Raw genomic sequence first — 22,968 nt, 5'->3', positions numbered from 1 at the left:
TACAGAAGGTTGAATTTTTGCATGTTTAACCACACAAGATTTGAGATATCCACACAGGATAGTATGCTGTATGGATAGTACACTATAGAATCCTATGGAATAATAAAATTAAATTCAAGAATACTGGGAAAAAGACAAGAAAGTACTCCACAGCAGTAAAACTTAGAACTTTACATACTTGGCAGTTTGGAGAAGCTAAATGCTAATCACTTCTCTTTAGGTAAGCTCCAAATCAAAAAATAAAAGAAGTCCTACAGAGTCACTCTCATTTTGACCCTCATACTGTCCTTCTTGGACTGCCTTCTGACAAGAACATAGTGTTCTGGACAGGTCTCAGGCACAGCGGCCCAACCTATGAGGAGGTAACAGTCTCTTTGGCAACAGTTTAATCACTAAGTCCAATGTCACATGGAAAAATCATCTAGAATCGTCACAACGTGTCTTATCCCAGAGAACTCACCCAGGCATGTTTGTCTACTCTGCTCTACTACAAAAGTTTAACAATCTCATCCACAGCTTGTTGACTCTGGCCATGAAATTCTAACCACAGGGAGTAGAGGTCACATATAACCAAGTTTAAGGGCTCATGAAGAACTCATCTGAAACAGGCATGCCTTCCTTCGGCCTTTTCCCCTCTTGGTCCCGGTATTTTCATGTACTTTCAACAAAGTTGCCACATTTCCTTTATTTCAAGCAGACCTCTGGCATTTACTTCCAGACAAACTACAAAAGTTACTAACTTTCCCTTTTTTAATATGCGTGTTTTCCTCACTTGCATGAAGAGAATTCCTCTCACTGACCTATTTAATTCTAAGTTTGATATTCAGTGGGATTTTAAAATATCTAGCCAGGCAGGCAGGGAGTACCAATGGAAAATAACCAGTATTTATTTGCCATTTTGTACCCACCAGATGAATGTGATCACATATTTGATCCCCCTATTGTTCTAGGGGAGTAGATTTCAATCTTTCCTATGCCTAAAATCATCAGCGGGATAATGAGACATCTCTTAGTATTTTTTTTTCTTTTTTGTATTCTTACTACATTCCACACTGAGAATTACCTGTTCCTGATTTTAAAATGATCTTTCAATCATCTAAATGTCATTCACAATATATCAATTCAATGTAATACTATGCCCTGTAGGAAAAAAAAAAAAAGAGAGAATACTCCTTATAAATTCATGTGAAATAGTCTCTAAGATATATTGTTCAGGAAAAAAAAAAAAAGCAAAATACAGAACAGAGTATATAGTACACTACCACTTAGGTAAAAAAGCAAAAAGAAGGCATGTTGGGAAGGACATATAAATATTGACTGGTTCCCAATTTTTTAAAAAAAGGTACCTGGAAGTATGCACAAGAAAATATAATACTGGTTAACTCCTGGAAGGAGAGATGGATGACTATGGAATATATACCTTTCGTTGAATAATACAAATCATGTTAATGTATTATTCATTCAAATATAATTGAAATTAAAACTGAACAAATATTTAAGACATAAAGTAGTTTTTGTGAATCTAAGAACTGGTAAGTTTTATTTTACCATTGTATGAGTCCTAGGAAAGTATGTCTTATATTAGGAAAGATGGTGTCCAAAATCACATATTTTAGATTCCTTCTTATATAATTGACAGGGATGAAAATTTCTGGTCTTCTACTTTTGAAAAAAGCTGCTGCTGGCCATGGTCCATACATCAACCAATCTTGAATCACACTGGTTACAGTGACTGAATAGAATAAGAAACTTCAGCATCATCCTTCACAAATTACTTCTATCTTTGCACTTTTAAAATTCAACATTAAATCTCAATCATTGCACATGATATTTTTCATTCTACAAGCACTGAAGAGTGATAGAAATGATGTTAAAGAAATTGAGGAAAAACAAAAGAAAATTTACTGCTTGCACAAGCAACAATTTTTATTCTAGTTGGAAACTAGCCAATGAGCTACATTGATGTACATTTTATTGAACAGTGGCTCTGAGATCATGTGGTTCTCTGAGGCTACATCATATCTTATTCATCGCCATAGCACCCAGTACCTACAATAGTGTTTTTCAAGTTATGTTCTGCGGAACCTTGGGGTGCTTCAGATATCTGCAAATATTTGATTTGCTCTACTTCTTTAAAAGTATATATAGCTTAAACTCCATGTATGCATACATATATATACACATGTATAAATACGTATGTATGTTCCACCTCAATTATATGTATTATAATACACATATAATAAACATGTGTGTGTATACATACCCAAGTTGGAGACTTCAGAGATAATGAAAACATTAACTTCTATGGCCAAGGAAGCTCAGTTTTTAATAAATCTAGGAAAATATCTATACATACATTTGAATTTCTTGAAAATGTCGGTGCTTAGGAAAGTTGAACGTTATAAAATGTGTTTTTCTAAAATTTTGAACTGAGCATATCCAACTATGTACAATTATATTTAAAATATTTGTTCTAGGTACATAGGGGTTCATTACCTTAATCTCTCCAAATATGTACCCTTTTCCTAATAAAAAAATTAAATAATTAAATAAAAGAGTTGTTCTATTCTTCTGCTGTCCCAGGTGGGTAGACAATTTCAAACTGAAACTCACTCAGGTCCCATGCAGCTTCTTAGTGTTGCATCAGGGGATGGAAGTCATTGCTTTGGTTGGTTGTGAGGAAAGGGCAGGTGGTGACTTGTGTCATTCCTACTCTTCCCTCTTCTCCAGACATGAGTAGTTCACCTCCTAGAGATGGGGAAATTTGCTCCTCAATTATGGATCCAAATCATATTTTCACACCACCCTCTCACCCTCACCCTTTCCAGTAGTAGTATACTGGGTGGGAAAAAAAATATCCTCAAGTTACAAGTTTAAGAATTTTGTGTAGGCCGGGCGCGGTGGCTCAAGCCTGTAATCCCAGCACTTTGGGAGGCCGAGACGGGTGGATCACGACGTCAGGAGATAGAGACCATCCTGGCTAACACGGTGAAACCCCGTCTCTACTAAAAAATACAAAAAACTAGCCGGGCGAGGTGGCGGGCGCCTGTAGTCCCAGCTACTCGGGAGGCTGAGGCAGGAGAATGGCGTGAACCCAGGAGGCGGAGCTTGCAGTGAGCTGAGATCCGGCCACTGCACTGCAGCCTGGGTGACAAAGCGAGACTCCGTCTCAAAAAAAAAAAAAAAAAAAAAAAAAAAAAAAAAAAAAGAATTTTGTGAGTCCTAGTTGAGGGATTTGGGGAAAGGGAAGATATAAATTAGTACTCAGAAAAATGCATGTGCCATACTCTAGTAAATGTCAATCAAGTTTTAAGCATATCTGCCTAGGACATGCTTTTATCAAATTATAACAACCATATGTGCAAAGACAAGTGAACTTCCAACAAATAGCACATGAAACCATCATAGTTTTATCACTTACTATATATTTGAATTGTTTATTGTCTGACATATTTATGATAAATGATATAAATGGGCTGGGTGTGGTGGCTCATGCCTGTAATCCCAGCACTTTGGGAGGCCGAGGTGGGAGGATTTTGAGCCCAGGAGTTTGAGACCAGCCTGGGCAACATGGGGAGACCCCATCTCTACAAAAAAATTAGAAATTATCTGGGCATTATGGTGCATATCTGTAGTCTCAGCTACTTGGGGGGTTGAGGTGGGAGGATGACTTGAGCCCGTGAGACTGAGGCTGCAGTAAGCAGTGATCATGCCACTGTACTCCAGCCTGGGTGATAGAGCAAGACCCTGTCTCAAAAATAATAATAATAATATAAATGGTTGTTAGATGTTGTTGGTGAGGTAGTTATGAAATAAAATTATCCTACTATTCCTATTAATCATGTTATTCTCAGGTTGCTTCAGTTTTGTTTTGTTTTTAACTATTGTCATTTTTAATAGAACCATTCCAACTATTTTTCTTGTTGTCTTTCAACCAAAGCCCTTCCAGACATAAACTGAGAAGCAGGCTGAGAAAAGCACTGCAACTGTCATTCATGAATTTCAATCACACGACTTTATTGGTCTTCATGATTAACCATATTATTAATTATTTTAATTTGAATCTATAAAATAAACATATACCAATAGAAAACTGCTTTTATCTGTGTCTCTATTAGGGTCTAAATCTGTAAAATACAATATGTTTACATACTGATGTTAGAAATGTTTTTAAAATAACATCTTAGATCAATAACCAAAGAACAGGTTCAAAATAAGTTTAAAATTTCCTTTTCTAAGTAATGACCACTTTAGCTTTAATGAAATTCACAGAACCATGTAGGTTCTCAAACAAAACAGAGTTTGAGAAATTTATGGTGTGCAAAATAGTCCTGAAAACATCAAGCACTTCTATCTCGCTATAAGGAGGTAAACTAAAGAAGAGAGTCCTTGTAAAAACAAAAAACAGATTTCAAAAACTTGGTTTTAATAATCATGTATGGACAGTAAGGACTTTCTTATAATGTAAGAGCTAACTGTGATAATCAAGTCACAATAATAGTCCTATTTATTTTTAGTAACCTTTAATGTTATTCCAAACTTTATAAACATATTTTATCATTTTAAAGTATATGTTATTTATCTATAAATGAGCAAGTATTCACATGTAGTCTTACTAATCTGAGTACTATAAATACAAATTCTCGATACTACATAAATGAAATAACTTTCTCAAGTCGTTTCACAACTTTATTTATTTATTCATTCATTCAACAAATAATACCAGTTGAGTATCCCTTATCTGAAATATTAATACTTGGGACCAGAAGTATTTTAAACTTCAGATTTTTTCAGATTTTGGAATATATGCATATGTATAATGAGAAATCTTGAGAATAGGATCCAAGTCTACACATGAAACTCATTTATGTTTCATATACACCTTATACACATAGCTTGAAGGTAATTTTATGCAATTTTAAAAAATAATTGTGTGATTACACAAAGTTTTGACTGTGACAAATCACATGAGGTCAGGCATGGAATTTTCCACTTGTAGCATCATGTTGGTGGCACTCAAAACTTTTGGAGCACATAAGATTTTGGCTTTTCTGATTAGAGATGCACAACCAGCACTGACTGCCTATTAAGAAAAGACACAAGCTCCTACCTTCATGGAATTTACATTCTAGCATGGTAGACAGACAACATTAATGTAAACAGTTAAGTCAATTATACAATATTTTAGAAGGTGAATAGTACTATGGAAAAAAGTTAGAGCAGGTTAAAGGAGATTAGGAGTGCAGGCAACAGAGACATTGCAATTTTAAATAAGCCATAGATTTCAATGAGAATGCAGTATTTGAGCAGACTTGAAAGAGACAAGGTAGATGCCACATAGATAGTAGGGAAAGAGTGTTCAAGGCAAAGGGAATGAGTGCAAAGGCTCTGCGATAGGAGCATGCCAAATGCATTGGAACAACATTGAGGAAGTCAGTATGTCTGAAACAGGGTGACCAAGGGGGAGTGTAGTAGGAAACAAAGTCAGAGGTAAGGAGACCAGACCATATCATGTCCTATGGATGACTGACAGAATCTCGATTTTTTCCACATGTGAGACAGAAAGCCAAGGTAGGGTCATGAGTAGAAAATGTAGCAAACTCAATACTACTGCATAATAAATACTATTATGTAATAGTGCTGAGATCAGCTTAGTCATGGAGACTCTAATCCAGCAGCGCTATGGAATTAAAGACACACACACAGAAATATAGCATGTGGAGTGGGAAATCAGGGTTCTCAAAGCCTTCAGAGCTGAGAGCCTCGAACAGAGATTTACTCACATATTTTTGACAGCAAGCCAGGGATAAGCATTGTTTCTATAGATTGTAGATTAACTAAAAGTATCTCTTACAGGAAACAAAGGGATGGGCCCAAATGGATGGGCTCTGGCTAGTTATCTGCAGCAGGAGCATGTCCTTAAGGCACAGATCACTCATGCTATTGTTTGTGGTTCAGGAATGCCTTTAAGTGGTTTTCCACCCTGGGTGGGCCAGGTGTTCCTTGCCCTCATTCCGGTAAAACCACAACCTTCAGTGTGGGCATCATGGCCATCATGAACATGTCACAGTGCTGCAGAGATTTTGTTTATGGCCAGTTTTGGGGCCTGTTTACGTCCAGATTTGGGGGCCTGTTTCCAACATATACCCCTTCTTTGTTTTGCAAGGTGATAAAAGCAAAGGCAGCTTTGTCATGGTGAGCTACTTCTCCCAGGAGTCGGGATCTGCATCTGCACTCTTTACAAAGACAAACAACACAGATTAAAAGCACAATCATCATTGAAATCACAGAGCTTCCAAGTGTTCTTATCCATTTTAATGGGTTACTAGCTGCTAATCTGTCTGCAGCTCCTTCAAGTACTCCAGTTCCTAGCATTAAGGTCAGGTGTGCCTGGGATGCTTTAAATATTTGTTCTTTTAATTTTGCACTATCCAAAGACAAGTTTGTAGAATGTCCTTCTAGAGGCTTTTTCATTCTTTCCCAAATATTGATCTTATTAAGACCTATTAATAATTTCCACAAATCCTTATGTTTAGCTCCTACAGCAGGCCATATCACTTGAGGTTGAGGTGCCACTATACTGCCATGGTTCCAGATAATAGGAACTCTTGCCATATTTCTTATCATTTCTACTATCTGACCACTTTGTTCAGACCAGCTGAACATAGTGTAGCCGTGGCACGCAGACCAAGAGGTGTAATTCAAGCTAAACATCCCCTTAGGGGACCAATTAATAATGATTCCATAGGAATCACTGTGCAGCACCTCTGTCTGTTCTGCAATGCAATTTTCCTAAACAAGAACATTCATTTTTTTCTGACCAGGTTCAATTTTGTTTACAAATAGGTTTTCGAGGGTGGTATGCCTCAATTACAGGAGTAGATTTATTATGGTAAATACTGAGACTAGAAAGCATATGTAACTGTGTCATAGAGTGATTATATCCAGGCATTATTGCCAGCCAAAATTGATAAATATGCCCAATAAGTATAATTGTTCTCTGTGTCAGCCCTTGTTGAAGGAACACTCATGGCAATGGTGATCACCACTATCATAGCTACCATTAAATTACTCATTGTGACTGGTTGTCCCACTTTCCTCAGGCTTTCTTCCGCCATCTGTGACAGCTTCTTGATCTGTCCCCAAGTGGGTGTCTGTGTTTGACAGGTGTTGCTCGTGACAGCTGGGGTCCTCCTCAGTGTCAGTCTCGACATGGCTGCGACCGGGGGGTCTTCAGTATCCTTCAGGAATCTCTTACTCAGCATCTGGCTTATGATAAGGTTTCAGGTGTCTTGATGGTATCCAAACAGGCTGCTGATTTGGTCCTGGAGAAACACAAGCATAACCTCTAACCAAAGATATTTTTACCTATTTCCCGATTTTTGTTATCAGAGCTCTCCACCAAACCAGTTGTTCTGCTTCTGTCTTTGCACACATTTATATAAATAGTAAGACTATTTATAAAAGCGTGCTGTATTTGTGCCTTTGTGAGAGGGACAATAATTTTTTCAGAATCATATCCATGTAATTTAACAATCCGAGTTATCCCATTACCTATCATAGTAGCAATTTGATCCAAATAAGGAGTTAGAGTCTGTGAATTAGTATGTAGAAGAAAAAGCTGCTCTACAAGATCTTGCTCTTGAACAATAACACAAGTAGGTGAATGCTGAGTTGGAAAAATTAGCAAATCTAGAGTCTTCTCTGTATCTATTCTGTTTATTTGAGCTTTATGGACTTGCTTTTCAATCAGCTGTAACTCTGCCTCAGCTTCTTTCGTTAATTGCCAAGGGCTAATGAGACTAGGATCTCCTCTAAGGATAGAAAATAGATTACTCCTGGCATAGGTAGGAATGCCTAGAGCAGGTCATATCCAATTAATGTCCCCTAGTAATTTTTAAAAGTCATTTAATGTTTTCAATTGATCCCAGTGTATGGTTGCTTTCTGTGGCACAATGGTAATGTCATTTACTAAGGTCCCAAAGTAGTATTAAAGAGTAGTATTCTGAATTTTGTCTGAAGCTATTATTAAACCAGCATGAGAAATCAAATTTTGCAAGTGATCATAACATTGGAGTAACAGTTTTCAAATGGGGGCAACACAAACTATATCATCCATATAAGTAATGTAACACTGTGAAATTTTTTTACAAGTAGGTTCAATTGCTTGCCCTACATAAGTCTGGCAAATTGTTGGACTGTTTAACATGCCTTGTGGCAATACTTTTCAATGAAAACGCTTAGCAGGCTGCAGGTTGTTTACTGCAGGAATTATAAATACAAACCATGCACAGTCTTGCTCAATTAAGGGGATAGTAAAGAAACAGTCTTTTAAATCTATTAAAGGCCAATTTTTTGGAATCACAGCAAGAGAAGGCAATCCTGGCTATAATGCTCCCATAGGTTGTATAACCGAATTAATGACTCTAAGATCTGTCAACATTCTCCGTTTACCTTATTTTTTCTTCATTACGAAAACTAGAGAATTCCAAAGGGAAAATGTTGGAGCTATGTGTCCGTTTTCTAATTGTTCAGTAAGTAATTCCTCTAAAGCCTCTAGTTTCTGTTTACTTAACTACCATTGCTCTATCCAAATTGGCTTATCTGTTAACCATTTTAAAGGTATAGGTTCTGGAGGCTTAACAATGGCTGCCATCAAAAATGATATCCTAAATCTTGGCAGGAACTATGTCTTTCCTCTTCCAGTGGTTCCTTCAAACCCTGCAAATTTTATCCCAGTCCCAAACCAGGGACATAACCCATTTCATGCAATATATGTTGACTTTGAGGGCTACATAATTGTTCTGGAATTAGAACTTGTGCTCCCCATTGTAATAAATCTCTTCCCCATAAATTTACAGGTACAGAAGTTACAATTGGTTGAATAGTCCCAGGTTGTCTATCAGGCCCTCCACAATGCAAAATACAACTACTTTGACATACTCCAGGGGCTTTACCAACTCCAACTATGTTAAATTTAGTGGGTTGAATTGGCCACATGGACGGCCAGTACTGTAGAGAAATGATTGAAATGTCCACTCCTGTGTCTACCAAACCTTTAAATTTCTTTCCCTGAATAGTTATTTCACAGGTAGGATGTTTATCAGTAATTTGATTCACCCAATAAGCTGCTTTGCCTTGTTTATTTGTGCTTCCAAATCCTCCTGTTCGTTTAATTTCACTTTTCCCCATTTCCATATATGGCACAATCAGGAGCTGTGCTATATGCTCTACTGGCTCTCCTTTCCAGGGAACAGAAGTGGATACAACAATTTGAATTTCCCCACTGTAATCTGAATCAATGACTCCTGTTTGTACTTGCACCCTTTTAAATTTAAATTAGACCTTCCTAGAAGTAATCCTATTGTCCCCGCTGGAAGGGTCCACAGACTCCTGTTGGGACCTTTTGCGGGGGTTCCCCATGCCGCAGGCTCACAGCTTTTGTGCAGCACAAATCTACTGTGGCACTACTGGCTGTGGCGGGGGACATCTGTCTTGTTCAGGGCTGAGGGAATGGCTTGAGCCGGAAATGCTCTGGTTTGGAACAGGGCCTGAGATGGGCCCCTTGTGACATTTCCTGAAATCAGGTTCCCAACTTCATCAAACTTAGAGTGACACTGATTAGCCCAATGCTTTCCTTTTTTATATTTTGGACATATTTCAGGCTCAGCAGTTTTCTTTTTTGCCCTATCTGGCAGCCAGACTCGCTGGTTTTTTCTGTATTCTTTTTAAGTATGACCATGCTTCCCACAGTTATAACAAGTTCCAGGAAATGGAGGATTTCCTTTATCCACTCTCAGTCCTGCCATTGCTTGGGCTAGCAGAGTAGCCTTACGCAGATTACCTCCGATACCGTCACAGGCCTTGATATAATCAACTAAATGTGCTTTCCCTCTAATAGGCAGCAGAGCAGTTTGGCAATCTGGATTAGCATTGTTGAAAGCTAATAAGTGCAACACTACATCCTAAGCAGCTGAATCTGCAATCATCTTTTTAAGAGACTCCTGTAATCGAGCTATAAAATCCATGTATGGTTCTCTTCACCCCTGTTTTACAGCACTAAGGGAAGGGTATTGTTCTCCACCTGAAGTGATTTTTTCCCAAGCTCTAATGCACACTCCTCTAAGCTGTTCTATGGCATCATCCTGCATGACTACTTGTGCATCTAAACCAGCCCAGCTGCCGACCCCCAAAAGCTGGTCTGCAGTTACATTAATTTGAAGTTAGGCCTGGGCGTTGTGAGAAGCCTGAATGGAAGCTTCATCTGCCCACCAAGTTTTAAATTGTAAGAACTGAGCAGGAGTTAGACAAGCTCGAGTAAGAGCATCCCAGTCAGTAGGAATCATCCAACTGGAAACAGCAACATTCTTTAACAGCCCATGACAAAAGGAGAACCTGGTCCATATTGATTAATAGCTTGTTTAAATTCTTTGAGTAATTTAAGAGGAAAAGACTCAAATGTAGCTATAATATTTCCCCATTGATCTATAGGATGTATTCTAACAGGGAAATGCCAAGCCTCTAAATCACCCTTTCTTCAAGCTTGCTGAATTCCTGCCTGAATAGAACTGAGAGCAGTCACTCAAGGTGCTGCTCAAACAGTCACTGGGGCAACTACTTTTCACCCAGTGTCCTCCAGAAAAGAAAGATCTGGAGGATCAGGCCACTCTTTTTTTTTTTTTTTCCCCAAAATAATGAGGGTGTGCAGAAGAGTAGGGATGAACCTCTTCCTCCTTTGCTGCTTTAGCTTTAGCTGGCAAACAAACTTGCTCTGTTACTTCTTCTATTACTTTGTTATACTTTCCTTCTTCTTCATCATCAGTGTGAAAAGGTTCCAAGGTGGAATGAACCAGAGCCCACACTTGTCCCATTGTTACCCTGATGCTTCCGAGCTCCCCTTCTTACTCACCATGGGGTTTGCTTAAGAGTACTCGGGTGTCCTCCAGCTTAGTTCCACATTCTCCAACTGTTGCTTTGGTAACCCTTCGACCTGGGTTCGAGCCTCCACGTTGGGTGCCTCTTGCTGAGACCAGCTCGGTCATGGAGACCCTAACCCAGCAGCGCTAGAGGAATTAAAGACACACACATAGAAATACAGCATGTGGTTGGGAAATCAGCTCACAGACTTCAGAGCTGAGAGCTTCGAACAGAGATTTACCCACATATTTATTGACAGCAAGCCAGTGATAAGCATTGCTTCTATAGATTGTAGATTAACTGAAAGTATTTCTTACAAGAAACAAAGGAATGGGCTAAAATAAAGGGATGGGCTCTGGCTAGTTATTTGCAGCAGGAACATGCCCTTAAGGCGTAGATTGCTCATGCTATTGTTTGTGGTTCAGGAATGCCTTTAAGCTGTTTCCCACCCTTGGTGGACCAGGTGTTCCTTGCCCTCATTCCAGTAAACCCATAACCTTCAGCGTGGGTGTCATGGCCATCACGAACATGTCACAGTGCTGCAGAGATTTTGCTTATGGCCAGTTTTGGGGCCAGTTTATGGCCAGATTTGAGGGCCTGTTCCCAACACAATAGCAAATTCAAGGTTCAATATGGAGTCAGGCACAGTGGCTCATTCCTACAATGCCAGTACTTTAGGAGACCAAGGCGGGTGGATCACTTGAAGTCAGGAGTTTGAGACCAGTCTGACCAACATAGCAAAACCCAGTCTCTACTAAAAATACAAAAATTAGCTGGGCATAGCAGCACACGGCTGTAATCCCAGCTACTCGGGAGGCTGAGGCAGGAGAATCACTTGAACCTGAGAGGCGGAGGTTGCAGTAAGCCAAGAGTGCACTACTCCACTCCAGCCTGGTGATGGAGTGAGACTCTGTGTCCAAAAAAAAAAAAAAAAAAGGTTCAATGTGAATGAGATGTGTAATAAAATGGTTCCTTTAAAATCTTACCTTCTACGGAGCATATATTCTAAGACACTCACATAAAAACCAGTTATTGAATATGGTTTTTGAATAGCACCTATGGCCAAGTGTTATTCACTAATTAATTCAACAATTTATTCAGTGCATATTGTGTGTCAGGTGCTACTCAGTGCGCAGAGATAGGCACCGCAGACACAAAGATTAAAGAATGTCAAAACACAGGAGGGGAAAGGGCACTCTAGGAAAGCATCTAGATTTCAATTTTATATTACTATTTACTAGCTGTCTGATATTGGACATGTTTCCTAAGCATTTTCAGCTCCAGTTATCTTATCTGTAAAAGGGGATAATAAACACACTCCTTATACTATAGGGCTTTCTGAAGATTGTTCTAGTCATTATGTGGAGTGGATAGTAATGAGGCAACACAGGAACGAAGAAGGGAGAGTTAGGGAGCTATTGCAACAGTACTAGGAGAGTCCAGGGTCATGACAGGAGTGGTGGGAAATCAGCAATCAGGATATATTTGGGAATTGGAACAAATATAACCTAATGGGTGGTGGTTAATTTGATGTGGCATACGAGGGAAAGAGCGGAATCAAGGATAACTACTAGAGTTTTGACTGAGGCAACTGTGTCAATGATGGAGTCATTTGATTGGATTGGTAAGACTGGAGATTTCTAAGAGAGAATTGGGTTGTATTTTGTATATGTTATATCTGAGTTACCTATTAGACATTCAAGTAGACTCCAAATAGGCATTTGAACGTATAGATTTAAACTAAAGGGAGTATCTGGAGCTAAAGGCCTAAATATAAGAAACAGCAATGTATTGATGGGGATTATACCATGAGATAAAGTTAATTGATTAGATGGAGAAAGTAGAGAGAACAAAGAAGAGTAAGGACTGGTCTCTGGATTACACCAACAATCCAAGCTCTGGTATAAGGCAGGGGTCAGCAAGGGAAACAGAGGAGCAGTGAAGTCAAAGGAAAACTAGAAGCATGTGGTGTCCTGTTTAAAAAACTCAGGATAAAGGAATAATCAATAATCTCAAATTCTCCTGAAAGTTTGAGGAAAATAAGTCCTCAGATTTGATCATTGGTTTTGATTAGATGGGGGGTCACTGTTGGCTTTGACAAGAGTAGTTTCAGTGGAGTGACACATGTTTCAGCCTGACTGAAGCATTGAGGACAGAATGGCAAAGAAGAGGAAGTGGAGGTGGGTAAAGACGACTCTTTTTTGTGGTGGTGCACACCTGCAGTCCCAGCTATGAGGGAAGCTAAGGCAGGAGAACTGCTTGAGGCCGGGAATCTGAGACCAGCCTGGGCAACACAGCAAGACCCCCTGCTCTACATGAATGAATGAATGAATGAATGAATGAATGAGACAGCTCTTTTAATACATTTTGCTATAAAGGGAAACAGAGAAAGAGGTCTTGGGCAAAGTGAGTACTTTCAAAGATGGTGGTGATATTTATATTCTGATGGAAATAATCCAAAAAGAAAAACAAAATTGATGATGCAGGAGAAGGGCTAAATGAAGGAGAAAAATCTTGAATAGGCTAGAGGATATGGGATCCCCACATACAAACTGAAGAATAGAGTTTAGACAGAAACCAGGACAGTTCAATCATTTAAGGAAAGAAACCAGATTGCAGAAATAAGGGCAGGGAGCTGGTAATTTGGGGGTTGGAAAGATGAGGAAGTACCTCTTCTGTTTGTTTCTATATACTGAGTAAAGTAAGAATCACAGCTTAGAGCGATGGGAAAGGGAGAAATATCCTGATTTCTAGATACTTTTTCTCCCTGGGGGCCTGGGTCACTTCATGATTGTGTGACCTGTGCAACAGCAGAGGGCTCTGCATCCATAACGGGCCCATGCTTGGTTTAGAGCTCTGCTATTTCCGGTTTCAAGTTCTTAATCACTTTTGAACATGCAGCCTCCATATTTTGATTTTGTACTGGAATGAACAAATTATGTACCTACTCCTGCTAGCAGGTTTTGAATCTCTGTCATCAGCATACTAGAATTTCATCAAGTACCTTACTATGGGACTTTTTCAATCATTGTACTGAATCCAAAATTGGTCTTTTTCAAAGAGTAATTAAATGTCCTTCCACACTAAGAAACTTTCTTGAATTGCTTCACTGGTAATTCCTTCCTTCTCTTTTTTCCTTCCTGCAAATCCTATATTCTGGATATTAAAGCTCTTGTAGAATTCTCTAGTTTTCTTAAAATTTTCCTCCCATTACCCTCCTATTTTCTACGTCTTTGTATTTTTGTTCTACTTCCTGGGCAATTTCCTTATCTTCCAGCTCAAATTCTGTCAAAATTTTCCTTCTGTCATATTTTTGGTTTATTCTTTATTTCTTAGGTAACGATTCATGTTTGTAAAGCCTCCTGTTTCTGATTCATAGATTCTTCTGTGATATTTAAGATTAACGTAAATTTTTGTTTTGGTTTTGTTTTCTTTTGCTACTGGCATTTTCTGTTTCTTTTGAATTTTGTTTCTATGTTGTTTTGTTCTCCATCTCTGGCATAAAGGTCTCCTCTCTAATGTCTAGTGATCCTTGGTTTTGCATACATACTTAAAAATAAGACAGTAAATGTTATTTGAAAAATGTGTAAGCTGTGTGAAACTTATTGACTGTGGGCTTTGCTGCAAGATGAGTAGATTTCAGATATTTTATTATTTTTTACAGAGTTCCACTGGTTTCCTCAGACAATAAGTTTCCCTGATTGGCTGCTTAGATATATGTAAGTCTGGTAGCCAACATTCTGGAGATCAGTGGAGAAGAGTGAACTGACATCTCACTATTTAAAATACTGTCTTTATTTATTTTCCCTATTTTCAATATGGTGTCTCATTTTTCTTCCTCCTGAGTCCAGAGATTTTTCTGGTTCAACAACTTTATTGAATAAATCTTGTTTCCTGATGTAGTAAGGGAAGGGTCATCACCTAAAGGCACAGAATCGAATGGAGATCTGAAGAGCTAACTGCTCTTTTATTATCACTTAATCCTTCCGTTATCCCTATCATATTTCATATTCACCTATAAAGTTACCAGTTTCTCCCATTTCTAATGATATACTAAATTCCATGGCATATACGAGTTGAATTTTTATTGGAGTCTATATTAGTTTGCTAGGGCTGCCATAATAAGATACCAGAAACTGGATGGCTTAAAACAACTGAAATTTATTCTCACGGCTCTGGAGGCCAGAAGTCCAAAATCAACATGTCAGCAGGACCATGCTCTCTTTAAAGGCTCTAGTGCAGGATCTGTTCCAGGCCTCTCTCCTGGCTTCTGGTAGCCTCAGACATTTCCTGGCTTGTAGATGCTTCATTCCAGCCCTCCATTTTCACATGGTCTTCTTGCTGTGTTTCTTCACATCATCTTCTCTTGGTGCATGTCTGTCTCTGTATCCAAATTTCTTCCTTCTATGAATACATAAGTTATATTGGATTAAGACCAACCTAATGACTTCATGTTAAATGACTAAATCTGCAAAGACTCTTGTTTCTAAATAATGTCATGTTCTGAGATAGCAGAGGTTGGGACCACAACACATCTTCTTTTAGGGGACACAATTCAACCTATAACAGCCTCTCTCCCCCAGTTCTCTTAGGTTTCAACTGTCTCTAGTCTGTTAAATCTGTTAGGTCTTTTCTATATTTCTAGATTTCAAAACTTTGTTGAATATTTCTTCTGTGTTGTCACTTCTTTTCTAGTTATCTTCGTCTTTATATGTTTATTATGCAAAAGAAAATTGTGTATGCTCAATATGCTACACTTATTTTCCAGAATACTTTAAAACTTAAATCATATTACATTAATGCCCAGCTCAACCATCCAATGTTTTCCCATGACACTGAGAATAAAATCCTAAATCTCTATCATCACCCACAAGGATCAGCCCCAGCCTAGCTCTCTGAAGGCATCTCCTAACTCTCTGCCTTCACATGCCCCATTCCTGCCACATGACCTTCTTAATATTCTTTAAAATTGCCAAGCATGTTCCCACCTCAAGTCCTTTGGATTTGCTAGTTTCTCCTCCTTCAAATATTCCTGAGGCTTCCTGCCTCACAAGATTTAGGTTTCTATTCAAAAGACTCTCACAGAGATATAAACTTCCTTGACTATTGTCTTGGTTTGGTTTCTTCCAAAACCAACTCCAAAACCAGAATTGAGTAGAAAGAGTCTATTTGGAAGGCAATCCCTGAAAGCAGAGTAAGGAAATAGGAAAATGAGGCAAGGAAGAGAAGAAATTAAGAGTGTGCTGATGAGTGGGTCATTACTGTGGGCACCTGAGACTTCACACCACTGGAGACACTTAAGAACTATCGCCAACCCCATCTCTCACTAGTTGAAGAGATTGCTTCTGGGGACATTAGTCGCCAGTCTGCCCATGTGCTGTCAGAGCTGGTACTGGAGGCAGAGAACATAATAGGCTCCCAATAAACATTTGTTGAAATAATAAATGGAATGTGGAGAATTTTCTGGAGACACCAGGTAGAATAAGTATAAAAAAGAAATCCAGAAAAAGATGTTAAAGCATATTATTGATTTAAAAAACTATCTACTTAGTAACTGAAATTAATGGTAAAAAAACAAGCAAAAAAAAGCTGGGCACAGTGGCTCACGTCTGTAATCCAAGAAGTTTAGGAGGTTGAGGCAGGAAGATTGCTAGATGCCAGGAGTTCAAAACAAATCCTGGCAACATAGCAAGACTCTATATCTACCAAAAAATTAGAAAGTTAGTCAGGCATGGTGGCACGCACCTGTAGCCCCAGCTACTCAGGAGACTGAGGCAGGAGGATTGCTTGAGCGCAGGAGTTGAGGCTGTGAGCTACGATCACACCACTGTACTCCAGCCTGGGCAACAGAGTGAGACTGTTTTTTTAAAAAAAAAAAAAAAGAGAGAGAAAATAAGATAGAAGATAGTACCATAGAGTGCTTCTGTTTTTGTTTTTTGTAAATATATTTATGTATATTATTTACAGTACTAATCCTCTGTCCGAAAAAGACTTCAAAATACAGTAGCTTAAATAAGATTCAAACATATTTTCCTCTAATGTTACATTCAGGTACAAGCAGTCTGAGACTGATAGGGCAGCTATCCTTGACATGATAATACCTATCTCTAGACTCAAAATAGTTGTTCCACTCTCTCCATCCAGTCGCTAGTGAAAAGAGGGGAAAATTCTAGGAGAAAAAAAAATAGGTCCATTCCTTTTGGTTTTTTTTTTTTTTTTTTTTTTGAGATGGAGTCTGTTCTGTCGCCCAGGCTGGAGTGTGGTGGCATGATCTCAGGTCACTGCAACCTCTGCCTCCCAAGTTCAACGGATTCTCCTGTCTCAGCCTCCTGAGTGGCTGGAACTACAGGTGCATGCCACCACACCCAGCTAATTTTTGTATTTTTCATGGAGACGGGGTTTCACCATGTTGGCCAGGATGGTCTCGATCTTGACCTCGTGATCCACCCTCCTCGGCCTCCCAAAATGCTGGGATTACAGACGTGAGCCACCGCGCCCAGCCAGGACCATTCCTTTTAAAGAAATAACCCAGAAAAGGCACGCATTATTTTTACTCATCCCATTGAGTAGAACACAGTCACATAGCCAAACCTAGATCCAAGGGAGCCTAGAAATGCAATCATTCACCAGATGTGCCTAGATAAAACTAAGGAGTCGATGATTAAAGGAAGAACGGAGAATGGTTATTGGTGAGTAAATAACAGTCTCTCTCACACATAAATATACTTGAACATGAACAATTTTGGAAGAATAAGAATTTCTGGGAAGTTAGAATGGACTCCCAGAGGTCTGGATTAGAGAATGGCTTACTTGTTTGGTAAATCATTGTGTATTATTTGGAATAATTGCTGAGTATGTACATGGTACAGTTGGATGTTTTCTCCTCCAAACCTTATGTTGAAACGTGGTCTCCTGTGTTGGAGGTGGGAGCCGATAAGAGACGTTCGGGTCAGGAGGGCAGATCACTTCTGAATGACTTGATGCCATTCTTGAAGTAATGAGTAAGTTCTTGTTCTGTTAGTTCCCAAGAGTTGGTTGTTTAAAACAGCTTGGCACCTCCCCACACCCCTTGCTTTCTCTCTCACCATGTGATCTCTCCCCTTCACCCTCTGCCATGAATAGTAGCAGCCTGAGGTTTTCACCAGATGCCCAACCTTAGAGCCAGCAGAGTCATAAACTAAATAAACCTTTTTGCTTTATAAATCACCCAGCCTCAGGTTTTCCTTTACAGCAACACAAATGCATTAAGGCAGAATATTACTTTAGTGGCATTAAACATTTATTCTCACCACAGTCAGATGCAAAATAAAAGTTTAGTTTTTTGGTTACCATAAATGGTCACGCATTATCTCCCCACTGAAGAGCAGCAAAAGGGGTAAAATTTTAATTTTTGAATTGTGGTATCTTTATCTCTCAGACTCTTAAAAGAGTGTGAAAACTCAGTCTTTTTTGTTTTATTTTGTTTAAGTATCTACTTTCAAGTCACTCCCACCTCTAGAAACTTTTGCTGAGTGGCATGAAGCTGCATGGATGGCAAGGGCTCATGCGCTCTCATGGCACTCTGGAAAGTGGTAGGTCTGCACTAGTCCTTGTCTTCAGATGTGTACTGCTCCTGATGAGTGGTTGGCAAGGACCCATGTCAGACAATTTACTCTCTATCAGACAGATTTTGGAGAAGAATGATCAGGAGCGTGAAAGACACCCTGTCTCTGCACATTCACATTGCTGCACCCATTTATTCTGTTGGGGCTGCTCCATACATGTCTCCCTGCAAAGTGATGTACACCCAGCACACCAAAGGAATGGGACAAACATCCTCTGCCCTCAACATCCACTCTCCAGAATAAATGTTCCCATGTCCTCAACTGATTTAGCACTTCTTTCCCCCAGGATTTCAGCATGAAGAGAAGCAGTCAAGACATGTATATCTCATTGCTTTCTTACTATCTCTCCTTATCATTCACCTGGGGACAGAACAGGCAGATTCAGGCTTTCCTCTTTCTTCCAACCCCTCTTTTCTCCTAGAATAGCAAACTTCATGGCCTAGCCATCATCGTTAGAGGCAGTACCATTTCAAAGCTGGGAAGAACTGCAACAACCTAAGCTCCCAGACCTGATTCTTCGTATGTTAATGGGAGCCACACAATTTGGAAATTCTTTTTCTTTCTCCACTAAGACTGGATTTCAAGATTATTATAAGAAATCCTTTTTGGTAGTTGGAAGTGGCATCGATTTTTTTTTCTACTTTTTATTTAAAAATTGCAAAACTACACAATAGTAGAGAAAATTTTTTAAATGTGCATCATACAGATGCATATAATTGTTTCATCTATAACTCACCTTCTTCTGTTGGACTTTTAAAAAAATAATTTCCAGTTTTATTTTAGATTCAGGGGGTACATGTGCAGGTTTGTTATCTGAGTATATTGCATAATGCTGAGGTTTAGGGTATGATTAATCCCAAAGCTACCATAGGTAGTTTTTCAGCCCCTTGCTCTTTTCTCTTATTCCCCCCTCTAGTAGTCTCCAGTGTCTATTGTTGCCATCTTTATGTCCATGAGTACCCAATGTTTAGCTCCTATTTATAACTGAGAATATGTACTATTTGGTTTTCTGTTCCTACATTCATTCATTTAGGATAGTGGCCTCCAGCTGCATCCATGTTCCTGCAAAAGACATAATTTTGTCCTTTTCCACGGCTGCATAGTATTGCATGGTGTATATGTACATTTTCTTTTTCCAATCCACCATTGATGGACACCTAGGTTGATTCTATCTCTTTGCTATCGTAAATAGTGCTGTGACGAACATATGAATACATGTGTCTTTTTGGTAGAATAATTTGTTTTTCTTTGAGAATATACCCGGTAATGAGATTGCTGGGTCAAATGGTAGTTCAATTTCTAGTTCTATCAGAAATCTCCAAACTGTTTTCCACAGTGGCTGAACTGATTGACATTCCCACCAACAGTGTATAAACATTCCCTTTTCTCTGCAGTCTCAGCAGTATCTGTTATTTTTTGACTTTTTAATAATAGCTATTTTGACTGGTGTGCAATGGTATTTCATTGTGGTTTTGATTTGCATGTCTCTGGTGATTAGTGATGTTGAGTATTTTCTCATACATTTGTTGGCCACTTGCATGTCTTCTTTTGAGAAATGTCTGTTTGTGTCTTCTTGTGCTTGTTGAATTAAGCTCCTTCTAGATTCTGGATATTAGACCTTTGTTGCATGTATAGTTTGTGAATATTTTGTCCCATTATGTAGGTCCCAGCTACTTGGGAGTTTGAGGCAAGAGGATTGCTTAAGCCCAGGAGTTGGAGGCTTCAGTGAACTATGACCAGCCACTACATTCCAGCCTAGGTGACGGAGTGAGACCTTGTCTTTAAAACATACACATAGATAAAATTTAAAGATCCATGGTTTTCATTGTTAAATGCTTTGCATTAAAAAAAACTTTTTTCATTTGGAAAAGTAAATATTATAATTATTTTCATACTTTAGTTCAAAAACTGAAGTCTTTCACATTTAAAACTGTCATTATTTAGTGACAGATTTATAATTGACTCACATTTTTATTATTTTAAAAAGTATTTCAAAATTTAACTTTTTCTTTTGAATTTTCTATTTGAAAATATAGTTATCATAATAAGTAAAAAATCAGAATGGAAATTATATATTCACTGTATATATAATTATACTTTTAAAAAATAGATATAATGGGTTCTGAGTATGAACTAGAAAAAAAATTGTAATGTGATAACATTTGTAAAATTGAACCAAAAATTTTCCCCCTTGAAGTTACCAGATATTCTATAATGTAGCTATAGCAATCCTATAGAGAAATAGTGTTTTTTAAAAAAAACAAACATAGATCCTACAGATTTTCTTAATGTAATTTTCTGATCTTTTTCTTCCACTTGGTGATCTCAAATTACAAATTATTTCCAATGTTTACTTAGTTACACAACTGTATACCAAGAGTTCCAGATGGCTTTTTACAAAGTTAAAGCAATATTGTTTCTCCTAAACACATTTTATGAAGAATTTAAAAGACAAATGATGCAAATACGTTTCGACAGAGAGACCTAACACTTTGGAATATGTAAATCTTTATTCCTCTCTGGAGTATGTGGGAACGCTCTGGAACACTATTTAAATGACAAGAAAATTATGTTGGGTATACAAAAGCAGTTTAGTAGGGAGTAAGAGAAGTTGAATTCTAATCTCTCTTCTGCTCTAAATTGCTCTGCAATTTCAACAGTTTCTTAACCTCTCTGAGCCTGTTGTCTGATGTAAAACCTGGGAGCATCAGTTTCTCTCTCAGGTCACATTGTTGTTAGGCAAAGTTAAAGACTGCATTAATTAATGTTATTTTAACATTACTGGCTTTGAATCAGTAGCTAACCATCCAAAGAGAACTAGAATGTTCATTTGAAAAGTGCCTTATTAGCAGCAATATTAAAAGGACCTAATTCATTTGCACAAGCTTAATGGAAATTAGAATTAGAATTAGAGAAAAGCAACAAGTTTAAAAAGAAAGTAATAACAGGAAGAAAATAAGTTGAAAAATACCACAGACTATTCAAAAGAAAGGCTTGGAGTTATTTAGAAATATTAGCTTTAATTAACCAAAAAATGTATATACTAATTATCTGTTAGGAAATTGTGCAGTGCAATAGGCTTATCCAGATAATGTCTACCCCTTCTAAGGATCTGCAAGAGAATTTTTTAAAATTCATGTATTCAAATAACTAATCTTTTGTAAAATAGTAATAATAATGCCACAGGTTTTCTTGTTGGTTTTTTTGTTTGTTTTGTTTTGTTTTGAGAGGGGGTTTCACTCTTCTTACCCAAGCTGGAGTGCAATGGCATGATCTCGGCTCACTGTAACCTCTGCCTTCTAGGTTCAAGTGATTCTCCTGCCTCAGCCTCCTGAGTAGCTGCAATTATAGGTGCGCACCACCACTCCCAGTTAATTTTTTGTATTTTTAGTAGAGACAGGGTTTCGCCATATTGGTCAGGCAGGTCTCGAACTCCTGACCTCAGGTGATCTGCCTGCCTCAGCCTCTCAAAGTACTGGGATTACAGGCGTGAGCCACCACGCCCAGCCCACAGTTTTTTAAGTATTACTTAAAGTCTTATAAAAAGTTAAAAGTTGTTACTATTGTAATCAGATTGAGAATGTGTTTTTTGGAGGCTAAACAGGCATCTAGCATATTGCTGTCATTCTTTTACTAAGACAGTATCACCAACAGTGGCTTAAGTTGATATGGTCTGCTTTTTTTATTCACACATAAACATGCAGCCTTTTGTTCATGGATGCCCACTCTGTTAGGCTGTTGTAAGATCCCAATTTATGTTCGTCGAACTGAATTGAGCTAACTATACAGACCTTTGACTACCACTTAGTACAGAGGCTTGTGCATAGAAAGCTATCCAGTTTTAATACAGGCCAAAAGTCCTGCAGAATTGCTGCTGCTTCTTGCAGACAATTATTTAAACATCGAATGCATTTTAAGTGGTAAATAACTAATAAGGCAAGAAATTTATAAGTAATATAATTTCTATAAAAGAGATAGAAAATAGCACTGTAAAAAATTTTTTCTTCTACTTGTAGGAATCAGAAATGTCTCAAAGTGAGTATAACCCATACAGTTATTATTGGGGAAAAAAATCCAATTCTTAGGTACTTTAGAAAGAAATTAAAGGTGAAGATATTACACATCTAAAGAGAGTGTTTTGCATTACCTTTGTGCACCATTAAGCAACCCAAATTATTTTTGTCAGCCAGTCAACGTTTCAACCATATCTGGCTTCTTGGTGTTTATCCAAATGTTTGTTTTTTTATATCATGTTGACTCCACAACCACAGTAATTTTTAAACACTCAGTTCCTCTACCTTTGGACTTCGGGGCACTAATATATGGCAGGCATTTCAACAATGTTTTATGTGACAGAAAAAGTATCCCATAGTGCTTTAATATTGAAAATTATAATAAACGGCTAGCATTTACTGAGCACTTATCATGTGCCAGGCACTAGCTTTCA

At 38.2% G+C, this 22,968-nt stretch overlaps 1 protein-coding gene across 3 annotated transcripts in view; it reads right to left on the bottom strand.

Annotated features, from left to right (window-relative positions):
- The window catches only part of LOC105477309 (uncharacterized), a 58,202-nt gene that overhangs the window by 29,639 nt on the left and 5,595 nt on the right, over positions 1-22,968 (bottom strand). The window contains exons 2-7 of one of the 3 annotated variants that reach the window (XR_011621222.1): positions 15,089-15,321; positions 10,910-11,063; positions 4,084-7,325; positions 2,614-2,748; positions 1,549-1,732; positions 327-1,140 (exon numbers count right to left, since the gene is read on the bottom strand). Coding sequence is in view for 1 of the 3 variants with exons in the window: in XM_071093501.1 (XP_070949602.1) it covers positions 7,255-7,325; positions 10,910-11,063 (225 nt within the window). In the remaining 2 variants the exon portion in view is untranslated. Of the gene's footprint in view, positions 1-326; positions 1,141-1,548; positions 1,733-2,613; positions 2,749-4,083; positions 7,326-10,909; positions 11,064-15,088; positions 15,322-22,968 lie in introns of those variants that run through there. The other 2 variants (XR_011621221.1, XM_071093501.1) reach the window with 2 other exon arrangements.

The sequence above is a fragment of the Macaca nemestrina genome, chromosome 3 (genome assembly GCF_043159975.1).
Source record: "Macaca nemestrina isolate mMacNem1 chromosome 3, mMacNem.hap1, whole genome shotgun sequence".
In the NCBI taxonomy this organism is placed as follows: domain Eukaryota; kingdom Metazoa; phylum Chordata; class Mammalia; order Primates; family Cercopithecidae; genus Macaca; species Macaca nemestrina.
This window is presented reverse-complemented; position numbering and strand designations above follow the sequence as displayed.